The 20,045-nt window shown below is 41.2% G+C and overlaps 1 protein-coding gene across 3 annotated transcripts in view; it reads right to left on the reverse strand.

Moving 5' to 3' along the window:
- Nucleotides 1–1,481: 1,481 nt before the first annotated feature.
- Nucleotides 1,482–20,045, reverse strand: part of KPNA2 (karyopherin subunit alpha 2) — a 31,947-nt gene continuing 13,383 nt past the window's right edge. For 2 of the 3 annotated variants that reach the window (XM_061615555.1, XM_061615554.1), the window contains exons 2-11: nt 10,653–10,761; nt 10,425–10,565; nt 9,515–9,603; nt 8,362–8,630; nt 7,493–7,587; nt 7,132–7,395; nt 5,584–5,817; nt 4,170–4,352; nt 2,401–2,550; nt 1,482–1,978 (exon numbers count right to left, since the gene is read on the reverse strand). In XM_061615555.1, the coding sequence (XP_061471539.1) occupies nt 1,889–1,978; nt 2,401–2,550; nt 4,170–4,352; nt 5,584–5,817; nt 7,132–7,395; nt 7,493–7,587; nt 8,362–8,630; nt 9,515–9,603; nt 10,425–10,565; nt 10,653–10,727 (1,590 nt within the window). In that variant the 5' untranslated portion in view covers nt 10,728–10,761 and the 3' untranslated portion in view covers nt 1,482–1,888. Of the gene's footprint in view, nt 1,979–2,400; nt 2,551–4,169; nt 4,353–5,583; nt 5,818–7,131; nt 7,396–7,492; nt 7,588–8,361; nt 8,631–9,514; nt 9,604–10,424; nt 10,566–10,652; nt 10,762–12,126; nt 12,289–20,045 lie in introns of those variants that run through there. The other variant, XM_061615553.1, reaches the window with a different exon arrangement.

The following is a 20,045-nucleotide window of genomic DNA, read 5'->3' on the forward strand; positions in this document are numbered from 1 at the left end:
TTTTAATGCATTCCATAGTTTTTCATGATCTACACAGTTAAAGGCTTTGCTGTAAGCACAGGGTGATTTTCTTCTGAAATTCCTTGGTCTATTCCATTATCCAACGTATGTTTGTGATATGATCTCTGGTACTTCTTCCCTTTCTAAATCCAGCTTGGGCAGCTGGCATTTCTCGCTCCACATATGGTAAGAGCCTTTGTTGTAGAATCTTGAGCATTACTTTACTTGCATGAGATATTAAGGCAATAGTTCAATAATTACTGCATTCCCTGGGATCCCCTTTCTTTGGAATTGGGATGTATATTGAACGCTTCCAGTCTTAGGGAAGATCAAACTAGTAAGAATCTAGGGAGAAATGTGAGCACCCTTTTTTTGCTGACACACCTCTCCAACCTGCCAGTAGGCAATTATGAAGTACACTTCCAATTATAGCAATTCCTGCAATGCACTCTATGTGAGGCTGTCCTCTGCATGGATTTGGAAGGTCTAGCTGGTGCAAAATGTGGTGGCCAGACTGCTGATGGGAGCACATGGCCAACAACATGTAACACCACTTTTAAACATCTGCACTACTGCCCATCGACTACCAAGCCAGGTTCAAGGTTCCTGTCTTAATTTACAAATCCCTGAACAACTTAGATTCAGGGTATCTCAGGGACCTCTTGAAGCCTTATATCTCATCTTGATCACCTGCAGAAGCAGCTCTGGTCATCCTGAGTTGGCGAGGCTCATTTAACACTGACAAAAAATTGAGCCTTCAGTGTCATCAGCCCAGTTCTCTGGAATGCTCGGCCAACAGTTTTAGCAGGCGCCTTCTGTTTCCAACTCCTGCTGAAAACCTTTCTGTTCTGCCAGGCTTATGCAGGCAATTCTTTGTTTATTTGCAACTGTTAACCTTTGTTTTTATTGCATTTTTAATGTTTTTATTCTATGGTTGTTTTAAAAATATTGTAAACCGCTTTGATGTTTTTAATGAAATAGCAGTATACAAATATTTTTATAAATAAGTAAATACTAAATTGTACCTTGGACTTGGCATCACTATCCAAAGTGCATGTATAGTACTACAGTCTACTGGAGGCAGATGTTGACAAAAGCAAAAATGGTCCTGTGGCCTTTCCAAACTGGTCTGTCACACATGGGAACATGAGTAATGCAACAATCTCATCTCACCCTAGCTCCATACCCATCTCACGCAAGACACTTCCTGCTCAAAGTACACAGGTGTATTTATTCTGGGGACAATCAAACATCTGCAGAGCTTACAACTGATTTCCCATCTTCCTTTGCATTTTCAGTATTGGTGTGGAATTGCCCTCAATGGGAAGAGGTTCTACAATATACTTCACTGCAAGCTATACAGCTGTTGCAAAAGACTGATAGTTATTATATTTTGAACAAGTGAAAGTTTTTTTTTTTTATTAGCAAGAACAGTTACAAGAGCCCTTTTCCATCTTCAAAGAAAAAATAACAACTTAGGGTATAATTCAGATGCCAGTTTATTAAGTTTGAATAAGTACTCTTTAAAACCAGTTTGGAGGCTTTGTCTTGACAGCCAAGTGAGCTCTCAGGGGCAGGGACTCCTTTGAGATGGCTGTCACCAGGATGTTACTACATCATTGCTCTGCACGCCAGTGTGTGCATTTAGTAGGCCAGGTAGTGAAGGCTAGTTCAGAGATGCGGAACTGGAGAATTTACATTTATACAAAAAAACAAGTACAGGAAGACAGGTAATCAGTTCACAGGGCATACCCCCCTGCTGTGAACTGTTCAAGTAGTTTTCAGTTGCAACAAAGTGCTACTTCACATTTCACATAGAAAAGAGGCAGTAAAAAGATGGAGACAGACAAGACAGACTGGAGGTTGGATGCTGTGTAATATAGAAGATCTAGAAGTTGAAGGCATTGGTACTGTCTTGAATCTGAAAAGTATATGCATCAGTACTAGAGTCTGGAACAACGCTCTCGTCTTCTTCTTCCTATAGAAGTAGAAAAAGCTTTTATGTATAACAATCACAAGGGTAGAAGTGTGCAGCTCCAGCAGCCTACATGGTGGCTGAAGCCAATTAGTGGCAAGTCCCTTGTACCCATTAGCTGCAATCTAATTGCATAGGCTGCCATATATGAGACACAGAATTGCACTTGGGTACCTTAAAAAAGATGCAGAATGGGCTTTACACATCTAGCACAACCATCCCTCATCTTTGCTACCCAATAGTTTTTTTTACAGCACCACAATTTAACCTCGCTTCATCACTACAGTAGCAGTGACCATACCCTGCTATGGAGGATGCAACATGTTTTAACCCCTTAGCAGTGCAACAGAATGTGTTATGATACGGCATAACTGCAGCTGTTCCACTATACTGCAACCTCTACTCTGCTGGCTCATCTTACTCACCTCTGCTGAGAAATACTTCTCAATTAGATTTGAAGCAGACTTGTAAACTTGCTCATTTTCATGGGATTGTAGAGCTTCAATTTTGTCTAAGCCGCCACACTCTTCAATCATGATGCAAAGCTTTTCAGTCTCACCTATTTTCTCAGCAGCCTACAGAGAGAAAAGTCAATTTAATATTTAAGAACATACGAACATAAGAAGAGCCTGCTGGATCAGGCCAGTGGCCCATCTAGTCCAGCATCCCGTTCTCACAGTGGTCAACCAGGTGCCTGGGGGAAGCCCGCAAGCAGGACCCGAGTGCAAGAACACTCTCCCCTCCTGAGGCTTCCGGCAACTGGTTTTCAGAAGCATGCTGCCTCTGACTAGGGTGACAGAGCACAGCCATCATAGCTAGTAGCCATTGATAGCCCTGTCCTCCATGAATTTGTCTAATCTTCTTTTAAAGCCATCCAAGCTGGTGGCCATTACTGCATCTTGTGGGAGCAAATTCCATAGTTTAACTATGCGCTGAGTAAAGTACTTCCTTTTGTCTGTCCTGAATCTTCCAACATTCAGCTTCTTTGAATGTCCACAAGTTCTAGTATTATGAGAGAGGGAGAAGAACTTTTCTCTATCCACTTTCTCAATGCCATGCATCATTTTATACACTTCTATCATGTCTCCTCTGACCCGCCTTTTCTCTAAACTAAAAAGCCCCAAATGCTGCAACCTTTCCTCGTAAGGGAGTCGCTCCATCCCCTTGATCATTCTGGTTGCCCTCTTCTGAACCTTTTCCAACTCTAGAATATCCTTTTTGAGATGAGGCGACCAGAACTGTACACAGTATCCCAAATGCGGCCGCACCACGGATTTATACAACGGCATTATGATATCGGCTGTTTTATTATCAATACCTTTCCTAATTATCCCTAGCTTGGAATTTGCCTTTTTCACAGCTGCCGCACACTGGATCGACATTTTCATCGTGCTGTCCACCACAACCCCGAGGTCTCTCTCCTGGTTGGTCACCGCCAGTTCAGACCCCATGAGCATATATGTGAAATTAAGATTTTTTGCTCCAATATGCATAACTTTACACTTGTTTATACTGAATTGCATTTGCCATTTTTCCGCCCATTCACTCAGTTTGGAGAGGTCTTTTTGGAGCTCACATTTGACTTGTTGTATTAGCACCAGTTCAGTATTACAGAGGATCGTCTGGAGATCTATCTTCACACCAGCCTCACCTTCAAGGTTTAAGCGGAAGGAACTTCACATGGAATCTAGTGGAGCCTCAGACTCTGGAAATTTGACACTATAGCTAGAATTCCAGATGGAGCAAGAGTACGCCTACTTTTGAGAATACCTAGCCTCCATTGCCATTTCCCCCAGAAAATCCCTTTTAGATTAACAAGCACATAGTATAGATAATGCCAGTTTGTTATGGCAAATATTCTATGTATGTATTTATGACCAATAGGCAGAGGCATCTGTGTAACTTTAAATGACTGCTTACATAATGATTCCGTGCTGTAGCAATTAGAAGTGATTGCCCAACAGTTTGGGATATTGTTGCTTGAAATAGTTCCTTTGGGTAGGTAAATTATTGTGATTTCATGCAAATGAAATAACTTGAACCCCAAAGCTTCTACTGGTTGATCTTAACTTTACTGCTGTTAAAGTGAAGACACATGCTTAAATGCCCAACTTCTAGTTGAAGCCAGTCAGGCCTCTGTATACAGGGGAGGCACATTTGGAACCAGCACCCCCAAGTTCTTTTGTCAACTTACCACAAAGATATTATTAATAGCATCAAGAATCACTAGGACAGTCTTGCTATCTTTAACGACCAGCAGGTTCAACAGTGGCTCCATCACACCAGTCTGAACAAGGTATATGATCTGGCCAATTGTTCCACCACTTGTGTAGTTGGTTATAGCCCATACAGCTTCTTTTTGAGATTTGAAGTCTCCCTGTTTAATATATAGGAAGTATCATGGAGGCAGCAATGACAATCTGGAAGAAGTCTAAGGAAAGTCTGGGCACAGAGGCCTCATGTGGAAAAACTAAAAAATTCTGAGATGCTTATGAATGTCAGTGAAACCGTTGTATACCAATGTGTAATTGTTACAGCTTCTGTCCAGCCCTTCAAAGTGCTTTCTAATAAAAAATACTTAACGGCTACATTTGCACATCATGCTAAACCATGGTGAAGGGTGACATGCATGAACTAGAACAAGCTCAAGTAAGCTTTGGGTTCTTGCACCCCACTCCTCCACCAACCATAAACGGAAGAAGAGAGGGGAACATGTAAGCCCAGTTAGGCTTCTTTCAGTAAGTTGGACTTGTTCCAGTTCATGCACTTTTACTAGTTTAGCACAATGTGTGAATATGGTTGCTGAATGTGCTTTATTCAAGACAAAATACAGCATTAAACAATTGCATTTCCTGTATATATTTCTATGTCCCAAAACGGCCTTTTTTTTAACCCTAAGCCTGTGGTCACCAACATAGTGTCCATGAAGTCTCAGTCCTCCCTGGCCAGGAAATACATAAGGCTAAAGGAGGGACAGTGATTTTCAGCTCTGGATGCTTTCCAAACCTCAGGTTAATTCTCTGGGATCCAACTGACCCCCAAACCTTGGAAAAGCAAAGTGCATGCTCTTATCTTTTTCTCTCCATGTTGGGGTGATGGTGTGTGATCTGGGGGAGAGAAGTGAGCTGACAGTGTGGCACTCATGGCACTTGCTCTAAAGTGTGCCTGCAGGTGTAAAAAGGTTTGCAAGCCCTGTCCTGAACTGCAGGTTCATAGTTTCCTTAGTTTGTAAAGTAGCAAGTAAATATGGTGAAGCATCTTATGGTACAAGCTATATTTTCAGACCTAGCATCCGGCACTTTTGTGACTGTTTTTATTTTTTAAAAAAACTGCAGATCTATGTGCCTTTTCGTGATTTTAAGTACAGTGTGTGTCCTGGTAGTGAAGCTGCTTATGAAAGTTGTTCTGTTTTCTATTTTTAAATAAAAGTAGTGTAGTAGAGATTATATTTGATTGAAGCTGCCTGTATTGTATTAAATCTCAGCAAGCCCGTACAAGCAACAAAGAAATGACTCAAATGTCTTCCTCCATGTAAATTTCTCATTTTAGCCTCTTGGGTTTACCTGAGGTAGAAACGGCATGTAAGGACAAAGTTCTCTCTCTTTTACCTTTTTCAAGATGCCAACAAGATACAGGATGAGCCCATGATCCACAACCTTCTGAATTTGGTCCTGCCGGCCTGCAGTGATGTTAGACATGGTCCATGCTGCTTCTTTCTGGATGTTGTTTTTGTGGTGAGTAAGCAGGCTTGGGAAGACAGCGAGTGCTCCAGAATCTATTACAGCCTGAGTTTGGTCGTCAGTCCCTGTAACAATGTTTCCTATGGCTCTTAACGAAGGTGTCTGGAAAAAGTTTTAAGCCACTTAAGAGGAGCATCTTTGTAGCACACACATATCAAGCTACCTGTCAGGCTATTAAATAAAAAATATCAAAGCAAGTGTGACATTGCCAAATCAACTGTTCACCCAGACAGCAAGACAGTCTCCAGTGGGCCAGGGATCCATCCCCATTACAACCATAACATTGCTATCTGTTGGCGGCAGCAGCAGACCAACGGTGATAACCTAAAAAGATCTTATTTAAGTGCGTGCAGCGAGGAATTCTTACATGAACTTTTAGTGGACCCTGGGCTATTAAGGGACTAATTATGTATTGTAAAGTGGCATAGGTATGCCCAGAGAGAAAATTAAAGGAATGTTGTCAGTTATGGCTGTCAAAGCGTGAGGTGAGCTTCCTGGAGAGGGGATCCAATTTCCCCCACCCCCAAACCTTCCTCAGTGCACTTGTACCTTGAACGAGCAACGTGTCCACAGATTAATTCACTCAAGTGGTGTCTGAAAAGCTACCCTATGTTAGGTTTTTTCCTTTCTTAGATTCATGAGTCATGAATCTAAGAAAGCATGCTGCCGGCTGATAGCTTACTTCCTTTATGTCTGGCACAAGAGGAAGAAACAGAAGTACTAAAGAGTGCCAGTTACTCCAAGTTTACAGTTTTGGCCTCTGCCATAAGACTTAAGGCTGCACCTCCTGCCTCCCTGGAAGAACATCATGGCATGACGGAGGCCAACCAGGCCCCATCCAGCAGTCAGGGAAGGAACACATGACCTCCAACACTTGCTTCCTCCCCATCCCCTTTCGTTTCTGTATTGTGTGTGTTAGATAATGACCCTGAGGACAGGGATTTTTCAAGATCTGAACAGGGTTCAGAACATTTTAAGTACTTTAATTTTTAAATGAAGCGTGGCTTACTGCTGATGTGTATGAGTACAGGAAAAATAATTAGCCCTACCAGGTGTTAGCGAGAGGAAGCTAAATTATGCATTCCCCCACTCTGCAATTATTGTAGCTGTACAATAAGATCCTGGAATTTGAGTTACATTTGAAGTGCAATCCTAATCGTTTGTACACAGAGTAAGTCCTATTGAATTCAATGGGACTTACTCCCGGGTAAGTAGGGTTAGGATTGCAACCTTACTTACTGAAAGGATTCCTAGCCAGAGAATGCCACAGCAAAGCCTGAAGTTAAAAACAGCACACTTCTCAGGAGCAACTTGCTGTTTTGCTAAGATAGCTGCCTATGTTTAAAAGTCAAGATCTAGCACCAGATCAGTTCACAAGCAAGATTTCTAAGCACCACAAACACTTCATTAGCTTACCATTATTGGAATTTCTCCACAACCCAGCAGCTTCACTAGCTGTGGCACCAGTCCTGTTTTTACCACTATTTCAATTCTGTCATTCGAGCCATCAGTCAAGTAGGAAATAGCCCAGCATGTGTCTGCCAAAACTTCATGGTCATGGTGATGCAGTAAGCGAACCAAAGTAGGAAGGATCTGCTCAATAGCTTCTATGGGTGGTGCAGGGTTCTTGTTACGACACAGGTTTGACAGGGTCCAGGTTACATTGCGCAGATAGCCAAGCTGAAAACAATCATGAAGTTGATTTACTAGTGTTGCCGTTGCTTTGACATAGCAGACTCTAGCACCAAAATTGCTGCCACAATGCTTACATACTTACAGCTATAGAAGAGAGATCAGGAACAGCAAGCAAAGCCAAAAGCGGATCAAGTGCACCATATTTAATGACTAAGTCTCTGTAAGCAGAACCATCACCTGAAGGTAGAGATTGAGATAAGAGACTGTCAGACGGATGCCACCATATCTTAATCGCACAGAGCTGTATTTTTATGAGTTTGCAGTCACTGAAAGCCACTTTGGGTTGTGAGTGGGGAGCTGGCTTGCAACCAACCCAGTATCAAATCAGCTTCCAGTGAAAAGCACAACAGAAGTCCTTAACAGGACCCATCCCCTAGCAGTTACAGATATTGATCAGCAGATACCACCACACGGAAGGAGTTTCTCAACATCAAGAACTCTGCACACTTGCGCAAAGCCCTATAAATTAGTGTGAGGTCAGTTTACCTTCAGGATACTGCAGCTTGGAGTCTGCAGAATTCCTGCGGTAAAACACCCAGGCTGAAGAGTACAAAGGATGAGGACATGCCGGTCAACTCTACCTTGAGCATGTGGCGCATATGCATCTGTGGCTGACCAAAGAACTGTGCTTTCTCCCACAGCCTCTTCAAGTGACTTCCACACACACGTTCCACCACTACCCTAATTCTTGTCAATAAACAGAGAAGTCTGAAGGACTTCCACAGAATTATGCAATGAAGCAAAAATTCCTTAATACTAGACAGTACTGTATTTAGATCTCAACATTTAAGCTGTTGGTGTAGGATTACTTTCTTTCTGGTCACAATATTAGCAAGACTACAGCTACAATAGATTTAATAGGAAAATGAGTATAATTTCTTCATTTTGCAAATACATTTCTTACAAGAAAAAGTATCTCATGCAATGTATAGCTCAGATGAATTAGCCTACCTGCAATATTTCCTAAAGCCCACACAGCCTGTTCACTGATGTGAATATGAGGAGAAGCCAGCAAGGAAATAAAGGCAGGTATTGCTCCACCATCTACTACAGCTTTTGTCTGTTCAGAAGTGCCAGAGGCAATGTTGGTCAGCGCCCAAGCAGATTCAAACTGAATAGGGCTGCAATCTGTTCTTCCCAAGAAGGACACAAGCTTTGAGATCAAGCCAGCTCTGATTATTTGGTCTATAGGGGGCTGCTTTTCTCGGGATAGGAGTTTCCTACAAGGAAGAAGAAAGAAGTTGGTTTGGCCTATTAACATTTTAGAGTCCTCAAATCCATTGCAATCTGATTGTTACCCCCTGTTCTGTGTTATGTGTGACCAACACCATAACATATCTAGAAATGGTGGTTATCAGGCTCGTGTATTTCAGTGAAGTGAAATAATGTGCCATTTTCTGCCAAATCTTGCACGTGGGCTTAAAATTCCCAACTTCAATCGCAATATTCATATATTAAAGCACCAGTTTTTTGAACTCATATAAGAGAACTGAAGTTTTCCAGCAGCTAGTTCTAATAGTGATGTGACTGAATGTATTGTTCTAAAAGCGATCCCCTAGCTCCCAATGATTCACAATTAATGCTTTGGAGAAACCCTCTCATTACCACATTATGCCATCAGCCTGGTTCATAGCTATGTTAATGAATTAGTCAAGATTGTAGAAGCTTTAATATACATCAGTGACAGATGCTTGCCTGAAGCAGTCCAGATGGGGATTTGTGTCCTAACATTTTAGCTGTTTACATTATTCTCCAGTTTTATTGTTACCCACCTTTGGGACTAGAAGACATTGAGTTGGAAGTTTAGGCAGGCATCCTGCAACATACATTCAGACTTGCGCTATATAGTTTTAGTTATGTTTCCCATCCAACAATGCACTCAACTATTTAATGTTTAGGACAAGATATAGCACATGACCAAAAAAGCCAATAAAAGTTTGTTTTATTATCTTCCATGTGGAGAACTGTGTAAAATGCTAGCAAGTCACTGTAAATACTAGCTTGTATAGAACCTCAAATTATAATCAGTGTCACAGCTCTTATCCCGAGTCATTAGCTTACCACATTCAAGTTGTAAGCAACAGCGTTGCTTCTTTATGTTTACCTGGCAGCCTGGGTGGCCTGCAGCTGGAATTCCACATTATTGCTGTTGATGCCTTTAACAATGTCGTCAACAGACCAGTGGACAGTGGCCTACAACAATAACAAAATTAAATGATTCATATCTACATTAAGCTTATTTGTCATTTACCAATATCCTGGCCCAAACTAAATTACATCTTAAAACTGGTGTATGTGTGCGTATATCTATATATAGAGAGATATACATACACATATCTCTCCATCCCTTGGATTTACAACTGTCTTCATTGGGAAAGGCTATAGTGTAAGAATTCCTTCCAACACTCCAGATGGTTTCCAATATTGACCATGCTCAAATTAATTTTGTTCTTAAAAGAAAAGCAGATTTAGGCCACAAGTTTGCTACTCTGTACTCAAATACTGAAACCATGCATTTCACTATGCTACATAAATAGGAAAGGTACATAACTCAGCAGAAGAACACATGCTTTGCATGCAAAAAGGTCCTGATTTTAATCCTTGATACCTGCAGACAGGGTTGGGCAAGAATCCTGCCTGAAACCCTCAAGAGTTGCTGCTAGTCATTCCAGAAAATACAGAGTTAGATGAACCAATGGGTCAATTCAGTAGAAAGCACCTTCCTATGGGCAACATCCATTGGTGACAGGCTGCTAATGAAATTGAATCCCTTAAGAAGGGAGGCAACCACCAATCCTCTCACCCTCTTTGCTGCCACCCACGTCTCCTAGATCTGCTTGAGTATATCTCCTTACTGCCTGGAGCAGATTTAAAGTGCGTACTGTAGGGGGGAATGCGCTAAGGGACTTCCTTCCATTAGCAGTCACCGCTGGCAATACTTATGTTCTACTGATTTTCAACAAGGCACCCAGAAAGAGAGCCCAAAGGCCAACTCCTTTGAATTAGGTGCCTACCTGATTGTTCCGGTTGTTCTCTTGTAGAGGTGAAGTGGCATCATCAGGAAAAGTGCCAACATTTCTTCTTTTAAGCATCTGATCATCTTTCTTAGCTTTCCTCAGTTCCACATTGACTTCCATCCGCCGCCGCCGCATTTCCTGGTGAAAACACAGCATTTTAAAACTGAAGGATATTTTTCAACGGAAAGTAATACTACAATGACAGTCAGCTGGCAGGTTACTCACACTGGAATCCTTTCCCTTATTTTTGAATCTGTTCAGACGGGCAGCTGTCCCACCAGCGTTCTCATTGGCAGACATTTTTGATCTTGATGTAGTAGAGAAGTTTTCAAATCTACAAGAAGAGTTCCTTGTTAGAAGCTAGCATTTTGAGTTTATGCATTACATTTATATACTGTCTTTCTGCCAAGGCACCCAAAAGAACTTACACATTTAAAATACTAAAACAAATGATTGTAAAATGTAAAACTGTCCCCATGGAGTTGTAACAATACCAAGACCAGTTCAAGAATCTGCAGCCCCAGCCCGCATACTCAGAAATTAAGCCCTACTGATTTTAACAGTCTTGGGAACCTGTACAAGTATTGTAAAATACTTAACATCCATTACCTTGTTAACACCAAAAAGAGAATAAAATTTATTTGGCTTTTTAGGCTGCAGTTAACTTCTCCTACAACATTTACTTTTTTTTGTCCACTCAGACATCTCATTACAAAACTTGTTCTTGTCATTTGAAATAATTGCCAAATCAATGGAATTATCGTGATGTTAAGATATTAAGGATGCAATCTTATAAACAGTTAACTAGGAGAAAGCCCCCCTAAACTCGGGGGGGGCCTTCCGAGTATACTTGCATAGGATTGTATTGTAACTCACGCAGCTTCAAGTTTTTCGTCACTGAAGTAGGAATGTAGTGACCGGCAGGAGTTATCACTGACCCCTTACCAACAGAATGAACAGCTTCGCTACAGTTAGGACCTTAACACTCCATCAGGATTTAAAACCAAACAACGCTTTATCAGTCCTCAGGGAGCTGGACCTCATGCTTTCTGGACCACGATTCTTTAGAGCTGTAATCCTACCCGTAGTTACTTATTACTAGGAGGGTCCACCGAGATCGGCGCTACTTGCCATTCCCCAAACAAGAGTACTGATGAGCATTACAGCGGGCAGCAGTACGCGCGACTCAACTTCACCCTGCTTCTTGCACATCGCCGCCGGCAGAAAGTATCCTGGACTTTTCCCCGCCCCGAAGGCCAGGACGTGGCGAACTCGACTCTCCAAGCGTCTCTAGCTTAATCCACCGAAATAATCACTTTTACTTAAAAGTATGTCTAGCCCTTTCCTTCAGCCAGAAAGAGCCCCGAGGGCGGCTTACAATGACCAGTAATATGACGGTCCCTGCCCTCAAGCTTAGTCTAAGAGGCACGACACAAAAGGGGAAAGGGTTGCGAAGGGGGGAGGGGAAAAGAGCAAACTCAGCTACTAGGTTTAGTGAGAAGGACAATTAGCCGGCAGAAGAGAAAGAAGCGTAATTTGAATCTTCCTAGAAAGCCCTTTTAAGGGTTCTTCCTCTTCAATCAAGTCCTTTTACTAGCCTTATCCTTTTCCTCCACAGAGCACCCTCAGCAGCGTTCTCATCCACATCCCCCCAGTTTCAGTCCCTCCACGCAACCTTCAGCATCAGCGTGTACCGCACCTGCAAGAAAGAGCCCCTACTTTCCCCCGTCTCTCTCTCCAGCACCAGAAACTGCACAGAACTGGCCAAACCTCCGACTCCCACAGCTAGCACCCGACCACGCTGCAGATAGCGCGAGTGCTAATACTTCCACGTTCCCTCCGCCCACCCGAGATGTGATTTAAACTTCCAGCGCCTTCGGTCTCTCATTGGTGAATTCGAGTCAAAGCAACATCCTTATTGGCCAGTTTGAAAATAGTAATAAGCTCCAACTTCGCACTTCTGAGGAAAGGGGAAAAGTATGATGATCCTAAGATCTCGCGATAGTTGTACGTATCGCCTGCGCGCGCGGCTCGCAGGACTACATGCCCCAGCATACAATGCGGCTGTTTAGGCGGCAAATGCAGGAAGACTATACATCCCAGCGTTCAATGTTTTAATCTGACCCTGATTTTGATCCATATTGACCGTTTGAATGTGGGATTAATAGTCTTGCTTGGCGGGAAATGGCGGCTCCTTCTGAGTTATTAGGAGAGAAAAAAATTGCCTGAAAACTTGTGATACCTTAAACTGATAGCAGTCTGCTCATCAGACTATTGTTTTTTGTACTCGTAGGCAGGCAACAAAATGAACAGATTTATCAAGCCCTAGTCGCAAATTGGGGTACATGGGGTGAAATAAAAACATGTAAGAGCTTTTTTTATATATCTGTGTGCAGGGAGGAAGACTGCACCTTACACTAAAACTAAACCAAACCATGGCCCAGTGTGCAGGCACCCAGTACAGGGAGGAGATCATGGACTGCTTACAGCTCACTTTGAGTGTGGAGGGTAAACCACAAGCCCGAATTCAGATGGCAAATTAAACCAAAGCATTGCTTATGTCAGGATGGTGCAGTAGTAATACAACTGGGGAGGAGTGAGATGGCTATGATATCCTGCCAGGGAGTCCACACATGCACACACTTTAGCATTACACTAAACCATGGTTTTAGCTTAGCTTGACATAGAAGCAAGGCCAATGAGGTAGGAAATTAACAAAAGAAATGACATGAAGGCAAAGTTTTATCTGGAATTAAAATTGCCAGCACCATTTAAGGGTGCAATTTGTAGGCTTGTTTTATGGAGCTGCTACTGATTTTGCACTAAATAAGGGAAAGAACATGTTGAGACCAATCAGTGGATCACAGGAGCCTTTGAATAGGTAATAACAGGGTGCTGGGGCCAACACAACATAAAGACAAGAGAATTTCATTTTGAGACCAGGTAATGGAAGGGAAAAAATGACAAAACTGAAAAGAAGAGGCCTTTTACAATACTGGAGAGTCATGCAATATTATACAATTCTCGTATTGTAGAATAAGAAACTAACACAATTCTATCAATGTCTACTCACAAATAAGTCCCACAGAATTCAAAAGGAGCTTATTCCTTTCTGTGTTAATGTAGCAATTTGAGAATTTAGTTATATAGCAGGGTTGAGGAATCTTCTGGGGGTGCATACACCAGGGGTGAGCAGGGTCAGAGGTAAAAAGCAGGTGAAGCAACAAATGTAAATTTTACCTTTGTACAGTAGGCTTGTTTCAATATACAGTCACAAATAGCTCTGCATCCAGGCAAGCAAACGACATTATTTATTTATTTTATTATCAGAGTTCAAGCACACCTTCCAACCAGGTAAAAATACTCAAAGGGTGTGTGAAGCAGGGCCAATGAGAGGTGTGACCTGAGGAGAAGGGTGTGTGCCTAGGAGTTTGTTCTGTCAACCCCTTGGCAATTGTGCGGTGGGGGAGAGATGTTCTTTTAAATGGGTTCAGATAAGCAATAAAAATTAACACCAGCTATGCTAATTAACTTGGTTTATTCAGCTATGCTTACAGCTAACAGATATGATTCTACAGAACAGGCAATATACAACCTGATTCAGCTACTGTGGAGACTCCCCTCCCTGATAGTACAGGGAAGGGAGTCTCCTGTGGGTTGGTCTGTCAGCCCTCCCTGGGCTTCTAGGACACTGTACAATGTTTGATGTCTGTGTTGTGCCTTGCACTGTGCTCTGTGCTGCTCTTTATAGATCAGATAAGACTGAGGTTTATGAGTACAGTAAGGCACCGCTTTACGGCATTTTGCTTTACGGCGCTTCGCTAATGCAGCGGTCCCAATTAGACAAAATTAGACTAAAGCCCCACTCATACGGCACTTGTTCCGCTTTTATGGCGGTTTTCGGGCATCACACACCATTCTACGAAATGAGTTCCACTTTTCAGTGGTTTTCGCTTTTCAGCAGGGGTCCGGAACGTAACCCACCGTATGAGTGGGGCCCTACTGTAATTTCTAATCTTGTAAATAGCCAATAGGCAGTGTTATCACATCAAGGGAAACACTATTCTGTTCCCACACAGTTGCCCATGATCTCATCCTTTGTAGTCAAAACATCACTTGACTACTTAGACACGTGTTCTCTCATCTAGTGTTCCAGGCTCCATGAAAGCTAACCACATTAAAGAGCCACTGAGTTTCTGTGACCAGCTGGATGTCTGACACTGCTCAGTAGCCCCCACTCCTCTTTTATAACATCAGGTGACACTATCAATTCTTACACAGCTCTAAGCTCCTACTTCACATATAAGCATATTATTAAGCAGTTTCAGACCCCAAAACAGGCAATAGTATAGCATTAAAGGGACATTTGCTGGATTCCACATATCTCCAGACAATTTGGCATTACAGTGGTATGGCCTAGAAAGACTCCTGAGTGGCAAACAGAGAGGCCTGGGGGAGTGACATTTGGTTCTGAGGCCTAAGATTTCCCACCCTGCTATATAGTAATTAGGGTTACCAGGTCTCCGGTTTTTGGGCAGAGTCTCTAGTTTTAGGGGTCCCCTCCAGTTCTCCAGCTAGCACCCCTTAATCTCCAGACTCTCAGCTTCAATTTAAAAAAAAATTAAGTTTCTAGGTGGTCTGGTTCCCGAGATATACACCAAAACATCAACCGCCCCCCGTACGACTCATAAATCTGTTTTACATATCTTTATAACAGCTCTAACTACAACTCCCATCAGCCCAATCCAGTGGCCATGCTGGCTGGGGCTGATGGGAGTTGTGGTTTTAAAAAAATAACTTTTCCAAGCTCTGGCTCTAACCCCGCCCTTTCAGGATTGTAGCCAACAAATGAAGCCAGGGTTGTGACTTGTTGATCCTGGCATGCCTAGGCTTAATTTCAACATCAAAAAATGGTGGCTATGAGATTTTGCAGTTTGCATAAGTAATATGTCTTAAAGTTTTTTTTCCTCTTGTGTGCAAGAGTCAGACCCTGGGCTATGAAACATTAAAGTATTTAATCCAATACTTGCTTTCCATGTACCTGGAGTAAACCCCATTGAACTCCATTAGGACTTACTTTTGAGTAGACATGGTTAGGATTGTGCTGTAAATTAATGGGACTTTTGAGTAAACATAGCACAGACTTGTGTTTGTGTTGTAAATCTTTATCTCCCTCTCCAATCCTATTTTTAAAGCAATTCCACAATGACTAACTGGTTTGACAATAAACTATTATATGGGGTGTATTTTTACACCTGGAAGTGTGTGTGTGTGTGTGTGTGCGTGTGTGTGTAGCCTTTCCAACAACCCTGTGAGGTAGGGGTGGTGATTGGAAACCAAGGCAGCTCACAATAAGAAATAAATCCCTTAAAAAACTAATAACCATAAAACAAGTATAAGCAGTTGCAAAACAGCTTAAAGTGGTATGATTCCAAATTTTGGGTTGGGTGAATGAAGTTTATTTATTTATTTATTATTTGATTTATATCCCGCCCTTCCTCCCAGTAGGAGCCCAGGGCAGCAAACAAAAGCACTAAAAACACTTTTAAAATCATAAAAACAGACTTAAAATATATTAAAACAAAACATCTTTAAAAACATTTTTAAAATCTTTAAAAACATTTTTTTTAAGAAAAGGTTTAAAAACATATTAAAAAGCAATTCCAACACAGACTGGGATAAGGTCTCAACTTAAAAGGCTTGTTAAAAGAACAAGTTCCTTATCACTTGAGAGTATAGTTTTCCCTGGTTGAGTAAGCCCCATAGAATACATTGGGACTTGCTTCTGAGTAAACAAACATAGGATTGCACTATAAATATCTTCACAGGTTGTGTAAATAATGAACATATTTGATAGTCATGCTTATATAAATATTTTGTCATAGTGTGTTCCAATAAGTATCCGATTTCACACTATGGTTGTACAATCCTCTACATTTTAAGTATGCCTTGGTGGTCATGGTTTTCCATTGTTTTCATCCTGAGGGGCAGACAGGCTGAGAGATGGGGAGTAGCCCATGGTCACCTACTACAGTTTATAGCTCATTTCCATTTTGAAAAATTAATTAAAACAATTTACATGCAGGCAAAATTTATTAAGTGGATTCACACAATACGTTTAAAGCACATCCAACTCGCATTTAAAGTGCACAACTTCCCCTAAAGAATCCTGGGAAGTGTCATTTCCCCCTCACAGTTATAGTTCTCACCACTCTTAACAAACTGCAGTTCCCATGATTCTGTGGTGGGATTCATGTGCTTCAAATGGGTGTTGAATGTGCTTTAAAGGAATGGTGTGGATCTGCCCTAGGTATGATGTGCATTCAAGAGTGAATTGAAAAGAACAATTTTAAAAGATACTTCTTACTCTTACTAATTTCTCAGACCTCTTTCTGAAGTGAAGGGTCAAATCTGTAAAGATGTTTGGAGCAGCCACATTAAAAGATAAGGGCAAGGCATTCCAGGCAGGGGGTTGCCAACCTTGCTTGGATATGGAAGTCTTTGCAGAGGATCCCTAGTCAAGGTTTACCAACAGCACAATCCAAACTATATCTACTCAGAAGTCAGTCCTGTTGAGGTCTATGGGGTTTAATCCCTTAGTAAGTGTGTTTAGAACTGTAGCCTTCAGGAGCATCCATCTTTACTCCCCAATGCTCCCATCTAACATCTCCACAACACTAAGCTCCTTTCTTCCTACAGTGGCCTTCTGGTGACTGGCTTGGCCTGAAGACACTTAAACCCTTCTTGCTGAAAGCAAGTAGGCTAGATTAAGTATTCCCTACCCAGACTCCATTTTTTAGCTAAGATTTCTGTTTTAATTTCCAATCAGATATTTTTTTTAATTGTATGCTCCAAACAACTGTGATTGATGCTTAATGTATCATGCTTAATGACATCACTCGGGGCCGCCCTGTGACATCATTCAGGCCTGCCCATGACATCACTAGGGCTCGCCCCTCAAATCTCAGGTTTTGGGATGCTTCTGACCTGGTAACCCTAATAGTAATGATCCATCGGAGATAAGTGTGCAAAAGCTTACAGGTTTCAATGGGCTTTAGTGCACCAAACTCTATCCTGAACTGAGATCTTTATGCTTTCATTTTTATTTTTCTTGGATTTTGAGAAAATATTAACTATAACTTGCAGAATACAAGAAACCCAAATACAAATTTGGATTATGGACTATTATTAATTTTTTTACAAATGTTAAACAGCAAACATTTGTCAGAATGCAAACTGCTGTATTAGTCAAAAAATGGACAAGGAGAAAAAAGGGTTTTTGCTGGATTTTTTCAGGAGGGAGCTGAAATCTTGGGGAAAATGAGAAAAATGCAATAATTATTTTTTTAGCACTCTACAAAACAAGTCATTTTGTCACTTTAGGAGAATAATGTATCAATTGGTTTGTCATAAAAGTATCATGTTTAGTTTATTAAAAATACAGTTTACTCAGAAAATAGCTACAAATTGAATTTACTTTATTTTTTCTTGAAATGTCACAAATGACGCCACAAGCTGCTGAACTGCAAGGAACCTAGCATATATTTGGTTTTGCCAGTTCATGAGCAGGCAAAAAATAAAAACTGAGGAAAAGAGCAACATTATGGTAAAACAAAGAAAAGTACTATGTATTATGAAACTTATTCTTGGAGGAGACGTATTGGAGGAGACTTTCACAATGTCAAGCAGACTTGAAGTACTCATTTCCATGGAAACAGCTGATAAAAAGAGGATGTGGGGGAACCAAGACTCAATGAATACTACATGCAATTTAATCAGCTCATGTTCTCTTTCACTATCAGTTTCTGCTTCTTTGTGTTGCTCTCTACTTTCTCCTTCCCAATACTTTGAGGCTTAGTCAAGAGGACAGAAACAAAGCTACCAACTATGTGAACAAGAGGAAGCCCACAAAACCAGAAAGCACAGAATATTTCTTCCTTCTCTTGTGTCAATGCCAGTGTCTCCTAGAGGCAGAAATGCATCTTGCATTTGAGAGTTGTACTCTCAGTGTACTGTACATAGTCTTCCTGTTCTGTTACATAGTTTTTAGAAATCATTTAGGGAGAGGAAATATATGAACACCTTGCCTTAACCATTTTATTAATCATCCTAAAAGAAAATGTTTCATAATCTATTTTTTTCAGAAAACGAAAACAAAAGAAGCTTAGAAAGTAACCAGTTTTTTCTGATTTGGGGGGGTCGTCACTTCTCTAATTAGTCATAATATGTAAGGTCTCCTCCTGAGTAACTAAGGTTGTATTCATATACACATTTACCTGGGAGTAAACCTCATTGAACTCAAAGACATGAATAGGATCGCACATATTGTACCAAATAAAAAAATGGTTCCCGGGGGGAACTTGATGTCATGTATCAGAAATCGTGTTAATAAGGTCTGAAGTGCATAACTTGTGAATGCTATTAATTCAGAACAGAAAAGTGAAAGAGTCATTTTAAAATCCAACATATAACTAACAAATACATTCAGGTGATCCATGGCAGGTCTGTAGAAACACAATCAAAAATCATATATCACCTAGCATTACAACAGGCAGAAAAATCATTAAGTGATCTGCTAAGACCCTCAGTAATTTTCAAGAGGTCCATGGGGGGAAATGTATGGGAACCACTGTCACAGAATGAACTTTTTTTAAAAAAAATATTTCTGTCCCAGATTAAAAATATTTGCAATATGCTTCAGATTAAAAGTCCTTATGGGGTGGTGTAAATGCTGGAACAGAACGGAACAGGCTACAATGGCTCCTTACAAAATAAAACTGATTGCCAAAATGATGGGATATATCAGAACAGTATTTCCTCATATGATAGGGTAGAAACCACCAGTGGGTCTCAGTCCATGTTCAGCTGCCACAGCCTGTACAATGCCTCCTCACCTGCCCACTCAACCCTCTGTTGTAATTTTCAAAGACAGATTAGATATCAACAGAAAATAGTATCAGTAACTGCCAGCTTATTATAACAAACTATGCTTCCATCCACCACCACAGCCTGACTGGCTTTGCCCTGCACCACCCTTTTGTGACTAGAGTGCCCCAATAATTTTCAGCCCTCTCAAGTGGGCTCTGGGAGTAGAAAGATTGAGAACTCCTCTGTTAGAGATACTTGAGAACAATATTTTCAACATGAAACCATTCTAATATTATACTTTTATTAACCCTTTCACATCAAGAGCACTTCCTAAACAGAATGGAATGGCTGGAATACCAACTTCTGATCTAGCCAAATCAAATGCACCTACCAGTCACATATAATTAAAAGGGACTGATGCAATAAGCCTCAAAACTTCCACAGAAACCACATTGAGATGTCTGTTCCTGACTATGAGTGGTATTCCACAAAATCAACCCGCAACACAAACTTCCACACAGCCCAAATGAGCAATATTCACCAGCCATATTGGACCAGATGGGAATGATGCAGTAAACCACAAAACATATACAGAAACCATGTTCTAATACATGTTCTGGGTAAGAAAACCACCCAGAACATCAACTTCTGAGGTAGTCAAGTCAACCATATTCACCAATCACACAAAAATAATATATTATAAGCCACAAAATGTCTAGACACCATGTATCTGGGCCATAAACATTATTC

The sequence above is a fragment of the Rhineura floridana genome, chromosome 3, assembly GCF_030035675.1.
Source record: "Rhineura floridana isolate rRhiFlo1 chromosome 3, rRhiFlo1.hap2, whole genome shotgun sequence".
NCBI lineage: Eukaryota > Metazoa > Chordata > Lepidosauria > Squamata > Rhineuridae > Rhineura > Rhineura floridana.